This window comes from Cucumis sativus, chromosome 2, assembly GCF_000004075.3.
Source record: "Cucumis sativus cultivar 9930 chromosome 2, Cucumber_9930_V3, whole genome shotgun sequence".
NCBI lineage: Eukaryota > Viridiplantae > Streptophyta > Magnoliopsida > Cucurbitales > Cucurbitaceae > Cucumis > Cucumis sativus.
This window is the reverse complement of record NC_026656.2, coordinates 2573329-2592544: the sequence shown is the minus strand read 5'-3', so window position 1 is coordinate 2592544 and position 19216 is coordinate 2573329. Positions and strand designations below refer to the sequence as shown.

General features: G+C 30.9%; 1 protein-coding gene across 1 annotated transcript; it reads left to right on the top strand.

Annotated features, from left to right (window-relative positions):
- The first annotated feature begins 685 nt into the window (after positions 1 to 685).
- Positions 686 to 15907, top strand: LOC101216643 (isomultiflorenol synthase). Its single transcript, XM_011650491.2, has 15 exons — positions 686 to 1081; positions 1752 to 2030; positions 2304 to 2492; positions 3932 to 4016; positions 4153 to 4319; positions 4417 to 4608; positions 5364 to 5597; positions 10277 to 10399; positions 10501 to 10656; positions 11465 to 11511; positions 11619 to 11762; positions 12211 to 12388; positions 14478 to 14558; positions 15296 to 15379; positions 15520 to 15907. Exons 1-15 carry the CDS (start codon positions 881 to 883, stop codon positions 15631 to 15633), a joined length of 2274 nt encoding a protein of 757 aa, XP_011648793.2. The 5' UTR covers positions 686 to 880; the 3' UTR covers positions 15634 to 15907.
- The last annotated feature ends 3309 nt before the right edge of the window (positions 15908 to 19216 follow it).

The window sequence follows — 19216 nt, the reverse complement described above, 5'->3', positions numbered from 1 at the left end:
GAGATATAGGCTCCTTTTATCGGCTTGAGTTCATTCCCATTTTTCAGTTTAACCAATGTTGAGCTTTTAATATTTTGCTGACAGAAAATCTAACATCTTCCACTCAGTAATTGTTGTGTTAAGAAATGATGCAGCTATTATTTAAAAATGAATGCATAAATAATGCCCAAGCATCCAATGATCTATATGATATAGACCCTTAAGTAACAATTGTTACATAACTATCACAAATTTGACACCCAATAAATTTCAGTTACTTTGTCCATTTAACACCCAATCTGTGTTCAGATGCAAAGAGTGAAAACTATCTTTTTTTTTTTTTTATGGTAAACGGTAAATCGGTGAAAATATTTTAAAAACATAGTAAAATTGTAAAGTATATCACTGATAGACACCAATGAAACTAATGAAAATAGATAGATGGAAATATTTAGAAAACATAGTAAAACTTTAAATTATACCACTGACGGACACCAACTAAACCAATGAATATGGATAGACTCAAATCTAATTTTTTACTATATTTGAAAATATTGTTAATTTTTTTTTCACAAAACTTTAAATTGAAAACTTCTTATACCTAATTAATTAGTCTAATAATGGGTGAATAGTATTGGATTTGACTTATCAAATCAGTTAATTAAATAGGTGGAAGTGGGCATATATAATATATATGTACTTGAGTCGAGAGATGGCAAACTAAACATATGAAAAACTTTGGACGATAGCAAGAAAATGAATATTGATATGTAAAAATTTCATGGCCATTATTACATTGCTTTGTTTTTTCTCCCCTTTCCTACCTACGAGTTCTAGTCCTTTTGTTTGAAGCTTTTTAGTCCATTTGGTTGAAGTTTTGTTTGTGAATCCAAGATCGATCATGTGGATACTCAAGATAGGTGAGGGTGGAAATGATCCTTACATCTATTCCATAAACAACTTTCGAGGAAGGCAAGTATGGGAATTTGATCCAAATGCAGGAACTCCTGAAGAGCAAGCCGAAATCGAACACTTACGCCAACGTTTTACAAAAAATCGTCTCAAGGGTTTTCCGAGCGGTGACTTTCTTTGGCGCTTCCAGGTAATGCCATTTTCAAGTTTTTAAGAATGAGAATGGATACATTTAACTTTTATGGTTTCAAATTGATCATTTTTAATCTCTCAACTTTGTTAGAAGAATAATATAACCAAAAAATGAAAAATACATATTACTTCATACACCGAAAAGAATCTGAGCTTAAAAAATTCACGTTTTCTCCTTAAAACAATTTTACTCACTCCAGTGCCTGAATTTCGTGAGCAAATTTGTCTCATAATAAAACAAATTAAATTTCTCTTAGAAGTAGCGCTCCATTCACAAGATCTAATGAACTATACTTTGTGAAAATAAAATCGAATTTGAACAAATTTGCAAAAAAGAAAGAAAAAAGAATAGGAGAGAAAATGACGGTGAAAAAGTTCTTAAAAACAATTTGAAGAAGAAACGTATACACATTCAAATAGTTGCTTCTCCTCTTTTTAAGATGGTTATTTTCGAAAATACATTCGTTCATCACACCATGCTAACTCTACGTGAATGGTCATAAACCATTTATTACAACGCAATTCAGAAAAAAAAAAAAGGAATAATCCGTTACGCACGAAAAGGAATATACAGCTCACTTTGATACTTTTAAGTTATTACATTACAATTATTTGTTATATGAAGTTGAATGGAAAAACAATAATTAATTCAAATGATATGGGTGCAGATTCTCAGAGAGAAAAAATTCAAACAAAGTATACCACAACAAGAGAAAGTTGAAGATGGAGAAGAAATAAGTTATGAAAAGGCATCAAATGCAATGAGAAGAGGAGCTTATTTCTTAGCAGCCATACAAGCAAGTGATGGACATTGGCCTAGTGAAACATCAGGCCCTCTATTTTACATGTGCCCTATGCTAATTTGTATCTACATTATGGGTATAATGGACACAATATTGAGTCGTGAACACAAGAAAGAAATGTTGCGTTATGTTTACAACCATCAAGTAAACCATATTCTCTTCTCATTTAAATTTATAAATTTCAAATTATAGTGGTTGAATGCAAAACACTATACAAAAAAAATGTTCGCTTTGTCATAAAACATGGATTACTGTCCTTTCTCATTCTCCATTGTACTGAAAAGAAGAAAAAGAAAAAAAACTCACTTCTAGCATATTATATTGAATTTTTTTAGAGGTTTAGATTAAAAGCCATGTAGGTAGATGGACATAGAGTAAATAATTGATTAGTGTAAAAGTACTAATAATACTTTGCAGAATGAAGATGGCGGATGGGGGTTGCATGTAGGTGCTCAGAGTAGCATGTTCTGCACTACCTTCAATTACATCTCTTTGCGTTTACTTGGGGAAGGACCTGAGGTTGAGCAACTTTCCAGATCCAGAAATTGGATACGACACCGTGGTGGTGTCACCTCCATACCTTCTTGGGGAAAGATATGGCTCTCGGTATAAATATCAGTTTCTTCTCCATATTGTTAAGTTTTTTTTTTTTATATTCTAATATCTATTTTATAAAGTATAATATTAGTTATAGTATTACAGGTACAGTCTACTTCATTTATATACCAAATAGAATGTATATCAGTTGACATGTATATACCAAAATATATGCACCCATACACAAATAGGGGTAAAATGGTAATTTTAAGAAACTATTGGTATAGTTGTAAAAGTTAATTTTCATAACAAAATGAAAAAACTCACAAAACTGATTATTTTTTAAAAATATTTCACGTTTGTTTTTCCTTTTCATCATCTTTTCTTTTTCTTCCTCTTCTGCGATTTTGTTTCTTGTCCATCGTCTTTTTCTCTTTTTCTTCTATAGTTTTTCTTTTATTTTTAAAAACGGTTATTTGATTCAAGATAGTGTACCAAATATAAAAAAGAATTTTTTTTTTGTAGCGGTTATTTGATTGTTTCAAATATAAAAGAGTGTGAAAAAAATCGTTGGGATATTGAATAGCAAAATCTAAACGATCGTGTACCAAAAATAGCCAAACCTAAAAGATTGTGCATAAAAAATCTTTAAAAAATCGTTTAGATTTGGTTAGCCAAATTTAAACGATCAAATCACGAACATGTACAAAATCTGAATGATCGTTTTCTAAATATAAATTATGTCTAACTAATAAATCTTGAAATTATGGTTGAGTTTGGCTATCCAAATCTAAACGATTGTGTACCAGAAAATATAGTGTAAAAAATCGTTTGGACTTTGCTATCCAAATTTAAACGATCAAATCTAAAAGACCGGTGTATAAAAAATTTATGAAAAAAAATCATTTAGATTTGGCTACCCAAATTTAAACAAAAAAACATTTTAAAAAAAATATTTTAGGATTGAGTAGTCAAATTTAAACGATCATTTATATTTAAATCTAAATGATCGTGTATGAAAGAATACCAAAATCTGAACGATCGTTTTTCAAATATATTATGTGCACTCGATACCAATTAATTACAATACATTTGTTATTTTTCAAATATATTTGTTATTTTTCATGGTGGGCTCGTGAATTTTTTTCGTTTTCAAAATTGTTCTATAGCGTGTAAATATTTTGCCACTTTGTTATATTTTTAAAAAGATCCGAATTGTAAATAATTTAATATATTTTTTTGCTATTCATTACAACGTAGATATATTGAAAGTACACAAACAAAAAAAAAAGGGTATTTGAGATTTTTTTTTAAAAATAGGTTGAGATCATTAGCTGAACCACAACATGCGTTTGATTGAAATTATAGAGACTAAAGTTGACCATTTAGCAGTATACAATGATCAAAATGAAAATTTTAACATATTTTTCACTTTCTTATTGAATCCATTCCCTGTTATATTACGAAGTATTCAACTTACATATTTTGATCACTTGAATAATGTAAAGATATTAAACGTGTTCGATTGGTCTGGAAGCAACCCCATGCCTCCTGAATATTGGATGTTACCCACTTGGCTCCCCATTCACCCATGTAAGTTCAACTTTCAACTATATCCCTAAACTAAATTAATTATATTCATCATATTATATACATTTATACAAAGCTTTTACATACATACAAATATATATCAAACCTTTGATTTTGATGGTTGATTTGATGCATACAGCAAACATGATGTGTTACACTCGAATCACCTACATGCCCATGTCTTATTTGTATGGCAAAAGGTTTCAAGCACCGCTAACGTCTTTTGTTTCACAATTAAGAGATGAACTTCACACTCAACCTTACCATCAAATTAATTGGAAGAAAGCTCGTCACTTGTGTGCTGTGGTGAGATATGACGATATATCTTTCTTCTATATATATTTAACTTAGTCAAGGTCATACCCGATCGTATAATATAATATATGTATAATTAATATTGCAGGAAGATCTGTACTTTCCACATCCCTTTGTTCAGGACTTACTTTGGGACACTCTTTATTTACTTAGTGAACCACTCATGACTCGATGGCCTTTTAATAAATTGATTCGTCAAAAAGCCTTGAATGAAACTATGAGACATATTCATTATGAGGATGAAAATAGTCGCTACATTACCATTGGCTGCGTCGAGAAGGTTGTCTCTCAACTCTTAGCTCATCGCCAATTTTGAAATATTTTGTTTGGATCAATTAATATGCATCACCCTTTGAATTATTAGAGCTATCTTGGTACACCTATAGATCCCCGATTTATAGTATCTTTAACATTCATTTAATTTAATACATATAGATTAGAACATTACTTTCGATACTAAACTTGTTTAGTTTTAATTTATATATTTTCTAAACTTGTTTAGTTTTAGTTTATATATTTTTAAATGTTGAATTTTAGTTCATTTTTTATAAATATTAAATTTAGTTTCTCCTCCTAAACACAAATTCGTCTACTTGGCATGTGTTACCATCCCCTATTGCAAAGTTCTTAAGGTGTGAGGGGCTCCCTGAGGCACTCACATATAGAAATTGCAACTCAATACAAGGGAAATAATCTTAATTACTGTCTGGAGGGTGGTTAAGTTGGTAAATAAAAATGAGTCAGATTTAACTGAAGTTCCCTTTTTTATTGAGGATGCAAAAGATTTGGTGCAACTCTTGGAAAATGTTCTTTTTGTTTTTGTTTCTTCATTTTCAATTGTCTCTCAATGTATTTTGGCTCACAGCCTAACAACAAAAGCCTTGAATGAGAGAATTTCTGATGTTTTAATTTTTCCATACCCTTGATGGTTCTCGTTACTTGTATCTTGTGACGATACTATTCTATAGTTTTGTTTTCTATCTTGTTCCACTAATAACAATAAAAATCGTCCAAGTTATGATTTTTTACCCACAGCCACTATGTATGCTTGCTTGTTGGATTGAAGATCCAAATAGTGACTATGTAAAGAAGCATTTAGCTAGACTTCCTGATTTTTTCTGGATGGCTGAAGATGGTATGAAAATACAAAGTTTTGGTAGCCAATCATGGGATGCTCCTTTTGCCATGGAAGCTCTAATTTCTTGTAATATCACACATGAAATTGAGACTGCCCTCAACAATGGCCATCAATTCATCAAGAACTCTCAGGTAATTAAATATATGCTCATTAATTTTTGTAAATAATCAAGACAGTACTTTAATTTTTAGATTATTTAGAAAGAAAAAAATGTTTTCCAAAAGCATATTTTTGCATTTTAAATATTTTCTCGAAGGAACTCCCTCATTATATTTTGATGACATTATCTAAATAACAAAACTTCTATAAGTATAGTAAAATATCACACTTTATTTTGGTCGCTAGTCTCGATTTTTTATCATCAACCTCTAGTTGTCGGTCCCGATCAATCCCTAGTTTTTTTTGTTAGAGGAAACGATGAGCAGCCAATCACCTAGGAGTATCTGTGAAGTGGATATCTTCAGTGACCAACCACAAATTTATTCATTAGAGAGCAAAGTTACATGGTAAGAAAGACTATTGCTAATTAAGCCTATAGTACCCTTTTCGTTTATGAGAGCTCTATAATTTAAAGAGATGGTGCCCGGTCAAAGTCTATACAAAATTTGTGTCGATTAGACCATAGGCCAATCAAGTTACCAACATCTTCCCACATGTTCACAGGCCAATCAAATCCCTAGTTAACAATGTGTGACCAAAGACTGGTGAGCCGTTGTAGAAGTAGGTCCTTGGTCCTTTTGGTCGCCGATAGCAGTTATCAGTGGGCATTGGTGGCTGACGACAGTGTGTAGTGGTCGCCATGGTGGGAGTGAAAGTAGAAAGATTTAGAAGGCCGAGGAATCTCATTATTGTATGGGGATATTTTGGTAATTTCATATATAATGAAATGTTGAGAGCGATTCACAATTTATAAATAAAAATTCTTTCACTAAATTGGATTTTTTTTTATCAGATGCATTTTTTACACACTCACTTTGAGTAATTTTTATGTATTATGAAAATTTTGGAAGGGGTAGTCTCATAGTATAGTATGAGGATATTTTAGTAATTTTGAATCTCTGTTTGAGAGGGATTCACAATTAAAACCATTAAATAAAAAATTTGAGTTTGGTTTGGTAACTATTTTCACCTCGAACATTCTTCTTGCTTTGTTATTTGCATTCTACCAATGGTTCAAAAAATCAAGCGAATTATTGAAAACTAGAAAAGTAGCTTTAAAAAATTTATCTTTATTTAGAATTTGGCTAAGAAATTTAATCATGATATATTTAAAGATGTAAATCGTGGTAAGATATACTTTTTTGTATTGAAAAAAGATTCTTTTTCCAAATTGGTGTAAGACATGGAAAAAGAAATTTAACAAAAAAATAAATAGTTACTAAAAGGGATTTGCATGTTTCACTCAAAATAACTTTCTTTTTCCTTGCATGCATTTCTTTCTCTCTTTTTTTTTTCTCGAAAATGATACCAACATGGATTAGCAGGTGCACCCAAGCATTCTCATGCACTAGGTGAGCACCATTTTAGCAATTTCATCATTATTCAACAAAGCATAGAGGATACAATATTTTGGTAGAGAAAGGGTTAGAGATAAGCTCAATAAAAAAGAGATTAAATGAATGCATTTATGTTGAAGGAAATAACAATATGCATTTAATTAGCGAAAATATTGCTTTTAGATGACCAGAATTGGGTGAGGTTACAGATATCTTACCAAATATTGAGAGTGCTTGAGTAGCTATTATCCAAAATTCTCTTGTTTCTGTTCAGCCATAAAAACCAAATAACAGCCGCACCAATTTTGGTTTTAGTATTGATGGAGCAAATATGTTTGAAAAAATCTTCGAAATACGTAGGACATGAGAGAAAAAGAAGATCAATAGTTTCACTATCAACATTGCACACCACACACCAATTCGGACTGAGACATAGTGATTTCAGTCTTTTTTTGAATCAAATCCATAATAAGAACACAATTGTGTATCAAAGAACAAAGAAAATTGAATTATGTAAGGCAGCTTTAACAGACAAAATGGAGATCAAACCATTGGTATTTAATTTCCACACAGAAACATCCGAGCCTTTTTTATCAGAAATATGAAGAAGGTTTTCTTTTTTATGGCGTTCCATTGATTTATCTCTCTATCACTGAGACGTCTTCTAGGTTTGAAGTCCCAATCATTGATCTCATCATTCCAAGCATCTCTTATCGATCCTTTTTTTTTTAAATCTTATATAGAGCATAGTGTCTCGGAATCTTGATCATTAAGGAGATGTGGTTATCCCAATCACTATGCCAGAAAGATAGATACCTGTCATTGTTAATTTTTCAATCAACATGTTCATTAAACCACTCAATATCCTTGTAAGTGGATCTACATGGGACATTAAACCTGGGGACACTTATAAAATAAGTTATAATAATTAAGTCTATAATATACACACTTTATTATTTGTGAAAATAGCAAAAACAAAGCTCAACCTACACATCAAGAGGTAAAATGTCATAAATGTTTCGTTACTAATATACGTTTGATACATCTTATATACGTCTGATACACTTAATATTCCTTGATACACATGATACATTTGATTGATACACTTGATGCATCCAATATTGTTCGATACACCTAATACATTTTGATACACATTATAATACTTCTCGTTACACTTGATTCTTCTTGATACACTTGATACCCCTTAGGCCTTCGAAGTTTGATACACTTAAAGACTTCACTTATAAGTTTGATACACCGCTAATAAACTTGTTATGTTTCATTGGTACACTCAACAAATTTGATACGTTTGATGTACATGATATGTTTGGTACACACAATGCACTGCAGATACACTTAGTATTCTTCACTTATATATTTGATTGATTAAATACACTTTCATATGCTTGAAGTCCTACTTATACACATGATATACACTTGTCAACTTGATTCATATACTTGATAATGATTCATTTTACCGATATGCTTTAACAATATATTGTTGATATACTTGATAATGATACACTGAGTTACATCATTCATATACTTAATAATACTCTAATGAACTGTATAAAATTTGAAAAAACAAAAATCACGAAGTAAGTATATTAATCAACTAATACATATAATATAAGTATATCACAACACTCTGATATACAAAATTGAGATAAATTAAAACTAAAACAAAATAAATTGAGATAAATTAAAACTAAAACAAAATAAATTAAAAAAAATAAAACAAAATAATTTGGAATCAAATTCAACTCAAAATAAAAATCGAATCAAGTAAAAAAAAAATCACAAATGAAGTTAAATTACTCCGATCAAAAAATCACAAACAAAATCATTTGCTATATTATTATTTTCTAAAAATGATACCCTATGTAATTTTCCTTAAAAGCTATTTTGTTTCTCCCTATGGTAGGAAGGCTGCCTTTGTATGATTTTGAGTACTTTGCATCAATAAGGATTCTCCATAAAGCTTTTGGCTCAAGATGATACCTCCAAATCCCTTTTTCTCTAAAAGTGCAATGGCAATGGATCATTTGATAGGATTTAACCCTTTCTTTAGGTTGACACATAGATGAAAAGATCGTCAAAGTTTTCTTTCCATAAGAAATTCCTTCAATATTTTTCAATTTTCTTGCAAGAAGAGGTAGGGGCTTTGAAAGCCAATAGTTGGTAGGTAGGCAAGCTAGTTAAAGAGGAATTGATGAGAGTGAATCTACCACCATTAGAGATATATGCAAAATGTTGAGTTTTTCTGTGGATTTTTTCATAAATGTTCTCTCAAAATGGAAGGGATTTAGGCTTATCTACACGTGGCATACCAAGGTAGGTTGTAGGGAGAAATTGTGTAGATATCCCCAACTCTTCGCAACAAGATTTGTTCTCTCTTTAGCAACTTTAATAGGAGAGATCGTAGATTTTGACAAGTTAATATTGAGGCCGGCAACATTTTAAAAAAGATGAATAGCGAATTGGAGATTCTTATGGAATTATCATTGTCTTCCACAAAATCTAGAATGTCATGCAGAAAAGAAGACGAGTAAGAATGATGTTAGATCCCAGCTCAAATAATCCATAGCAATGACAAAAAATGAAGGAGGAGATAGGGTTTCCCTGTCTAATATAATGCCTCTATTTGGCTAGATTCTCTCTTGAGGTTTACCATTAATAAGCACCGAGTATTAAATTGTAGAAATACAGAAGTTGATCCAATCCCTCCATTTTTTCGAGAAGTTTTTCTTCATAAGCATAATGAACTTCCAATTTACTTTGTCAGAAGCCTTCTCAATGTCCAGCTTGAACACAAAGCCTTTAGTCTTTTTGGTAGCAAGAGAATGCCATCAGTCATTTGTCTCCCATTAACAAAAGTCTGATTTTCCACAATAATATTTGACAGTACTGCTTTAATTTCAGTCTTGTGGCCATAGTTTTGGCAATAATCTCCTCACATGCATTTCTTAAGTACTCATTTTGAGCCATATTTGCTAATGACCTTTATCATGCCTTACCTGGACTTATAAATTATAGGGCTCTTGCAAAAATTTACAAAACAGTTTATGACAATAGAGTCCATGTCACTACATTTTCTAAATTACAAAAGTAGTTAATTTGAAAGTCGATAACTGTATGATTACCGTATGATCGTCTTTCGATAGTTCTATAATTACCGTCTAATAGTCGTCTGATATCACTCATTTTAATTTACTATATTCGTAATATGCAAAAAAAAATAGGTACCATGAGTTATTTTTTTCTAAATGTTTTTATCGCAATTTTCCTAAGCTATACGTTGGGTGACATTGTAGGTTAGAAACAATCCTTCAGGTGACTATAAAAGTATGTTCCGTCAGATATCTAAAGGATCTTGGACCTTTTCAGACTGTGATCATGGATGGCAACTTTCTGATAGCACTGCTGAGAACTTAAAGGTGTGGCTTCAAATTTTATTTAATTCATTATTTTTCACATTAATGCAGGCCTAGCTATGACTATTAACAATAGTTAATGAAAACTTGTAAAATTGTTCTAGTGTTGCCTACTTCTCTCCTTGCTACCACCTGAAATAGTTGGCAAAAAAATGGAACCCGGATGTCTCTACGATGCTGTTAATGTCATCCTAAACCTGCAAAGCAAAAATGGAGGTATATCAGTCTGGGAACCAGCATCAAGTTACTACTGGATGGAGGTATATGAAAAAGAAAAATATATTTGATGCATCGATCGATCCCGAGAGCAAACACTCACTTTATTTATAGTTCTTGGTCCAACAATAATTTGACACCTTAAAAAGCTTTCCCTTTTTCTTTTTATTTTAACATTTACATTTAAAAATGGGTAAACAAATGTTGTTTTAACCCCTTCCTCATCCTTTAATATTATAGCATATATTGTTAAAATAGACAACCCTGACTAAGTCTAGAAGTTTTCTTTCAAGTGATCTACAAGATGTCTTAAATGCATAGATATTATAAGTATTTTAGAATTATGTTGCATTATATAAAATCTAAATAAATAAATAACAAAAAGAAAAAGTAGAATCTAGAAATATCCTAACATTTCTTGGGTTTCAAGTTCAAATCCTAGAAAATTCCTTTAGGTAATGAAATACTCATAGAAATATGTCTAAGAAAGTCTATAACAATAATCTTTTTCGTTCGGGCTCAAAAGATCTCTCATCTATAAATAGGAATGCCTCTGTCTATATGCTAATAGAAAAACTAAAGATAAAGTTAGACAAACTTAGAGTGAAGAAAAAGCTGTGAGCAAGTATTAAGAAAACAAAAAGTCCTCTTTCAAAAAGTGGTCATAGTGGAGACATTTGGGTGTGATGAATCTGTCAAACTAGTCAAAATATTTAGAAAATATTTGAGTGTATTCATTTATCCTTAGTTATTAATTTTCTTCTTTTTTTTTAAAAAAAAAGGTGTATGTTAACTTTCTTCAAAATATATTATTGTCTATCTTTAAACTCATTCTACCTTGTGCTTAATTAGTGGTTGAATCCAGTGGAATTTCTTGAAGACCTAATCATCGACCACGAGTATGATTTTTCATTCTACTAAATTAAATTATAATTTTCTAATTTTATTTTATTAAACCTAATTAAGTTAATTAGTATTATTCTTAATTTATGAATATTATTTGCAGACATGTGGAGTGCACTTCATCTGCATTACAAGCCATACTTTTATTTAGGAAACAATACCCATCACATAGAAAGGAAGAGATCAATAATTTTATCAACAGGGCTATTCAATTTCTTCTGGACACACAATTGCCTGATGGTTCTTGGTAACCCTATTTATTAATACACATATTGCGTATTGAGATTTTTGTACAAATTACCCCAAGTTTCATTTCAAAATCTCGTTTGACTCTCATTTTGGAAACAATGAAGAACATCCTACTTGTCAAGCCTAGCATGTGGAAATATTATTGTATTAGATTAGTTGATCACAAGTACAGATCACGAGTGTGTGTGAATGTGAGAGGGAGTACTGATGAAACCAAAAAAGTTATGCAACTCTTAAGTCTTAGGCAATGATGAGTGCACTATCTAGATATGAAGGTGTGTCTTCTGATCCCACCGCCCTTTTATGGTTTGTTAAAAAAAAAAAGTTACAATAGAGTTTTGTTTTCAAAATCTAGGTCAAACGACATTTCCAACATGAAATTTGAGTCATCGGTACAAAAATTTTATAGAAAGAAAAAATTTCAAGCATTGTGTGTGAATACATAGGTATGGAAATTGGGGGATTTGCTATACATATGGAACGTGGTTTGCACATAAGGCATTGTCAATGGCGGGGAAGACTTATGAAAATTGTGAAGCACTTCGAAAAGGAGCTAATTTTCTACTTAACATACAAAATTCAGAAGGAGGGTTTGGGGAGAGCTACTTGTCATGCAGCAAGAAGGTAACAAAACATGTATATTTATTTTTTGTGTTAAATTACAAAAAAATGATGTGTGGAAAATACCATTCACCTTTTAAAAGTTAAAAAAATGCACTTAATTTTTTAAAAATGGTTAAAAATATCCTTATCCTTAGTTTATACCTATGAACTATTAAAAAAGTTTCATCAACATCAATACCTTTGAACTTAAAAGAAACTAAAAAGTACTCTCATTGATCCAAAATGTTGTACCAATTTTTTCAACAACAAAAATTTTTAAGTTAAAATCATAATTTTAAATTTATTTGACTATTAACATAGTGATAGACCACGCACACAACCAATCTCAATAATTTTTTTTTTTTGTTATTAACATACAACTAATTGTCAAGTAAAAAAATGGACATTTTTAAAAAAAGTAAAATAAATTAAAATATTTACAAGCTATAGTAAAATTTAGGATTCTATCAATGATAGTATTTTATTAATATAAAATATCAATGACTATTAGTGATAGAATTTGTTATAGGTTGTAAATATTTTGTAAAATTTGCTCTTTTTTAAAATTTTCCTATCATTTTAGTATGCTTTAATTTTAGGAGAAGTTTTTATTTTGAAATTTTGTGAGAATTTGTTGAATTCTATATGTTTTAACCCAAGATTTAAAATATTGATGTTGGTGGATATATCAAAATTTTACTTTTACATAAATTTCAACTTCAATGTCTATTTATTGAAAATTGATCCAAAAAAAATTCAAAAAATAAATTTAAGTTAGTAAGTAAAATATATTGAGAAATTCTCACAAATGGAAAAAAAATTCAAACTATTTAATTGTCAAATTTACTATAAATTGTAAAAAATAGTAAATTTGACAAAATATATAAAAAATTCAGATTCTATTAATAATAGACATTGATATAATTCTATCAGTCGTATTGATAGATAGCCATAGAAATTTATGAGTCTCTATAGTTGATAAAATCCAAAATTTTGTTTTATGTTGTAAATATTTTAATTAGTTTTTTATTTTTAAAATGTCCCATTTAAAAATGTCCCTTTATAAAGTCATAGCACAACTAAATCGGTTAGGGAGAATTTGATAGATTTTTCTCTACTTTATAAATAGTTTAAATTTATTTTATATTTGAAAATGCCTCTTTATATTAGTGTACTTTTTATGTTTATTTATTGTGATTTGTGAATTTTTTTTATGATGTAGTTAAAATATCGATTAACCCTTCTATCGATATCACATCCACAAAATTGTAAAAATATTAATAGAAATATAGACATTTTGGTATAAATTTAAACTATAGCTTTAATTTAAAATATTGATTTTTATTTAGCGTAAAAATTGAATTAATGAAAGTATTTTTGAACATTTTTTAAGTTTAAGAGTATTTATGAAACTTTTGTTTAGAGAAACTTTTCAACCAAAACTTTTCAAAAACTAAGAGTATTTTTTAAACTTTCCAAACGTTCAAAATATTTAAAAAGGTAGAGACATGTTTTACCCAAAACACATTGTTGAGGGACATTTTTTATAATTTAATATTTAGGTTTTCATTTACTTCCTACTAAGTGTAGAAGAACCTAATTTAGTGTAAGTTATGGGGAAAATTGTTATTTGTTTCAAAAGTTTCAATGATGAGACTTTTCACAACACATTTCAAAACAAAATCCTTCAAAATTTTGAATAAAAATTGAGACTTAGAAGAATCTGCCATTAATCTAAAATATTGTAGTGATCTAAATATATCTTCATTATATGTCACCGTAAAACCTCGTTCTAGATTTTAGTGTTTATTTTTTTGAAAAGGAAACAAGTGTGTGATAGTGTATCTAGGGGTTTCAGCTGTGTGGATATTCCTTTAGAACTATCAGACCCTCAATAGTATATATTCAATAATGAGCAAGATGACATGGCCGAGATATCCAAATGGGGCTAGAAGATTTTAGTTTTTATTAAAAAATCTAAAAGATTTTTTCGTAATTTGAAAGGTTTATTCCAACAACATTTTTTACAATACATAATTTAACCAATTATAAATTATTGCATCAGTTATATATTGATTGGATTATTAATACTATTGGATGCACCATATAGCGATACATACAGTTGGAAGGGAAAAGATCAAATGTGGTGCAGACGGCATGGGGTTTGATGGGTTTGATATGTGCTGGACAGGCAAGTTCCTTTTCACTTATAACTTAAAACATGTTTACTATCCTTTAAAATCAATAATTTAATTAACTGTTTACCCCTTTTGAATGTAATTTTAATTTCATATAATCAAAATTTATCTTGAATGCTTAAATGATGTTTTAGAGTACTAAAAATATTCCACGAAGATCTACTCCTTATGGGAAGGGACTGGGAGAAATTTTCCCTGTAAGCTAAGTGGAGATGGAGACGGATAATGTATTCCCTTTCTCGCAGTCTCTCCCTTTTTCTGTCTTTGCTCCATATGACTCTTTTTAAAATTTATTATTTGTTATTTTTGGTATAAATATTATTATTTTATGTATTTTAATGACCAAAGATAACGGTTATGTTTGAATCTTAGGATTATTGAACATTTAGATTATATAAATGAATGGTCTGATAGATAATTATTTCCTTCGATTCTCTTAGGATATTTTAAGCAATTTTCTCTGAATTTAAAATTTTCACGTTTTCAATAGAACTTATTTTATTAAAGGGAACGCAATCTTTGCAAATTTTCTATGGAAAACTGCTTCTGATCTGCAAAATAAAACAAACAATTTTTTACAGAGACGGAAGATTGAAACGGGAAGTGGAGAGCCCAGTGTGGGAAACAATTTTAGAATCGTTTTGAAAAAGAATTGATTTTAATCATTTCAAAATCTAAACATGGTGCTAATTTTCTTTAAGATAACACTAATTAATTACTTAATTAACAGGAAAATATAGACCCCAATCCAATTCATCGTGCTGCCAAGGTTTTGATCAATTATCAAACTGAAGATGGTGATTTTCCACAAGAGGTGATGAGTGCCCTTTTTCTTTCTTTCTTTCTTTTCTTTTCTTTTCTTTTATTTATTTTTTTATTTTTTTGGTTTCCTTCTAAAACATATATTCCTAACCATTATAATTAACAATTTCTAATTATTGTTTACATGTGCAGGAAATTACTGGAGTATTCTTCAAAAATTGCACATTACACTATGCATCATATAGAGAAATTTTTCCAGTGATGGCATTGGGAGAATACTGCAACAAGATTTCCCTGCCTTTCTAAGAAAAAACAATAAAGTTATGACTTGAATTAATAAAACCTATAAACTACCTATTAATAAATATGCAGACTTGGACTCAGAAAGAAAAAAAAAACGGAGAGTATTTTTATACTTTTATTATGAAAAAATAGTGATGAAGTTCAGATGATCATGTTCTAGAGCTTCTCTCGATAAGTACATCAAACTATAAAGAATTGAGCTAACCATCTTTGTCTTATATGGCAAGAGAATTAAGATGTATATCATAAAATGTCGATGGGAATTTTTTTTCTTTTCAAATTGACGAAGTATAGAGTACAATATTTGCTTCCAACTTTCCAAGTCACTTATGCTTATTATCTTCGCATATATGTATCTCAAAAGAAATTGCATAACTTAATAAATAGTTGTACACCACTTTGTAAATATGCTCGAATGGTAACAATAAATCATATTGGAGCAGAACATGGAGAGTCATTAGTTTTGAAGAACACCTGCAACTTTCCAACACTTACACCCACAAGTTGTGGGTGTCGAAAATTAACCGACTCTCATATTCTGCTCCAATTGAGGTGGGAGTGAGGTGAGTGTGATGGTGATGGTGGGGACGGAACGAATTCTCAAATGGGCTACGTTTGTGAGATGTGAAAAGGAGGCCGGAGATGAGTTTTCGGAGATATCGAATGGTGGTTGATGAAAAGAGATGTGCTATGTTGATACCTCAACACAACCTCACAGAATAAATTCAAATCTTCTGCTACATCAGCAAATTGCTCAATTTTTTGTGTATTTTCTCGACAGTGTTATCCCAAAAATGAGATAAGGACGGTTTACCCCCAAGCGAGACTCCAAGATAATTTATAGGGAGAAACTGTTTCTGTGAACCCCACAAATTTGCAACAGCTTCAATTCTGCTATTATTAACATTGATGGGAGAAATGGGGGACTTCGAAAGATTAATGTTTAATCCAGCAGCTTCAAGAAGGAATATGACATTCCTAAGATTTGAGATATATTCGTCGTTATCCTCCACAAATAATAAGATATCATCAGAAAAAGGAGATGAGTAAGGTTGCATTCATTGTTAAAACAAACTCCTTTTATTTTATTTAGCTGTTGAATATGCATCATCAATCTACTGAAATAGTCCATAGCAAGGACAAAAATAAAAGGAGAAAGCGGGTCACCTTGTCAAATGCCTCCATTGGGTATGACCCAGCCTTTGGGTTTGTCATTGATGAGAATAGAATATTGGACACGATGCGGGATTGCACATCCATTTTCTCCACTGATTTCGGAAATTTTTCTTCATGAGAATGTAGTCGATGAAGCTCCAAATGATTTTATCAAATGCTTTTTCAATGTCCAATTTGATGAATGAAACCCTTAGTTTTCTTTACATTCCATAAGTCGATGGTTTCATTAGGAATAAGAATGACATATGTTTAATGAAGCGGGAATGATGAGGGTGTAGGTGTCCACCTAGTGAAGATGTCCCGATGCACCTGCTGACCCAAAGTATCTTTTTTTAAAAAAACAAAAATAATGTAATCATTTCAAATAATCAAGGAAAGTGATCCGTAGATGTAGACGTGATAGTGTAGGAAGATTTCTCATATTCGATCATGTGTATTTTGCATTTGTGAGAGGAGGATCAACAAGGTTGCAATGAAGGCACAACATGTGATTTTATGACCATAATTTCTTGCTTTTGCAAGTGTCGTAAGTCCAATTCTTAGATTTTATTGTCAAATTAAAACAAGCAAAGGGAATATTTTTTTTTTTGGAAAAAGATACAATGGGTCAGCAAGTGCACCCGAATATCTCCACTAGGTGGACACCTTTTTAGCACTCTCATCGTACCCACTTCATTAATATATCATCAAAATAGAACAGGAAGCGGAAGAGTACAAGAACTAGAGACAAGCCCATAAGTTATACAAAAGCATTTAAATTTAAAGCGATAGTGCTAGCGCTATAATTTTTAACGAAATTAGATCTACTAGCCCATAAACCTGTGAGATTTTTGACATCTTCCCAAATCTCTCGAGTAGTTCTATCCTTATTTTGGAATATCTTGTTATTTCTCTCCAGTCATATGATCCATAGCGCAACAGCAATCAAATTGAAAATGATGATACCTTTTTTACTTTTTTGATTTGTGTTGCATATGTTTTGGCATAATAAAGATATATTAGTGAAATGGTTATGCCAATTGGTTAGATTTTTTATTTTTTCCCAAATCACCTTCGTGACATCACAATTGATGAATATGTGATTGATGTCTTCTGAATGCTATTTACAGAGGTAGCATCAATTTGGATTTAGGCAACAATTTGGTAGTCTTCTTTGGGGCTTCTCAGCAGTATTGATCATATAAGTTATGCAAGATTGTCCATAAGAAAACTTACATTTCTTTGGAATTCCAGTCTTCCATAAATTTTTGAACGTGTTTGGGTTGATGTTGTTTTCATCTCTTTGGTCCATAATGTGATGACATCTCTTAGGACATCACACTTACTTTTTGCAGATGACATATTACTCTTTGTAGAAGACAATGACGAATATCTAACAAATCTCAAATATGTCCTACACGTCTTTGAAGCTGCTACAGGTCTCAACATCAATCTAAATAAATCCACTCTCTCCCATCAATATTGATTCAACCAGAGTCGAAAGTGTTGCTATCAGCTGGGGTATCCAAGTACAACACATGCCTATAAATTACTTGGGTGTTCCTTTGGGAGGCAAGCCCACATCCAAAAATTTCTGGGATAATATCACTGAAAAAATCAACAAAAAGCTCAGCAACTGGAAATACTCTTACATCTCCAAAGGTGGCAAATTGACCCTCATCAATGCAACCCTCGAAAGTCTTCCCACATATCAGTTATATATTTTTAAGGCTCCTATTGGTGTATGTAAAAATATTGAGAAAATCTGGAGGAAGAAGAATCCCAAAGAAGACAACAATTCTCACCTCTTAAAATGGGCAAAAGTTACCGCTCCAAAAGACAAAAGGGGTTTGGGTATCAACAAAATCGCTGACACAAATTTTGCTTTGCTAAGCAAATGACTTTGGCGTTTCATCTCCGAAAATCAACCTCTATGGAAAAACCTGATCTCTGCCAAATACACAAAGGACAATATTAGTGGATTTCCTACAAAAGAAAAATACAGCAGCTTAAAGGCGCCTTGGAGATCCATTATCAAAGGGATTGGCTGGTTCTCGGCAAATGTCAAATGGCAACTCAACAATGGAGATAAAATTTCCTTCTGGAATGACTCTTGGAATGAAAAATCTCCGCTCTCTCTATACAAACATCGTCTCTTCGCCCTCTCAAATCTCCAAAATGAAAATGTGAAAGATATGTGGAATCAACAGCTTCATGATTGGGATATACACCCTAGAAGACCACTAAGGAGCATTGAAATACAACAATGGTCGGAATTGAAATTCTTGCTTTCTTCTCTAAATTCATCTCAAGGTATTGACATGCCAAAATGAAATCTGAATGACGATGGGCAGTTCACAATTGCTACCACGAAAAAGGCAAAGGGAAGTATTAGTAACATAGTTTTGCCAATTATTTTTAAGATATATAC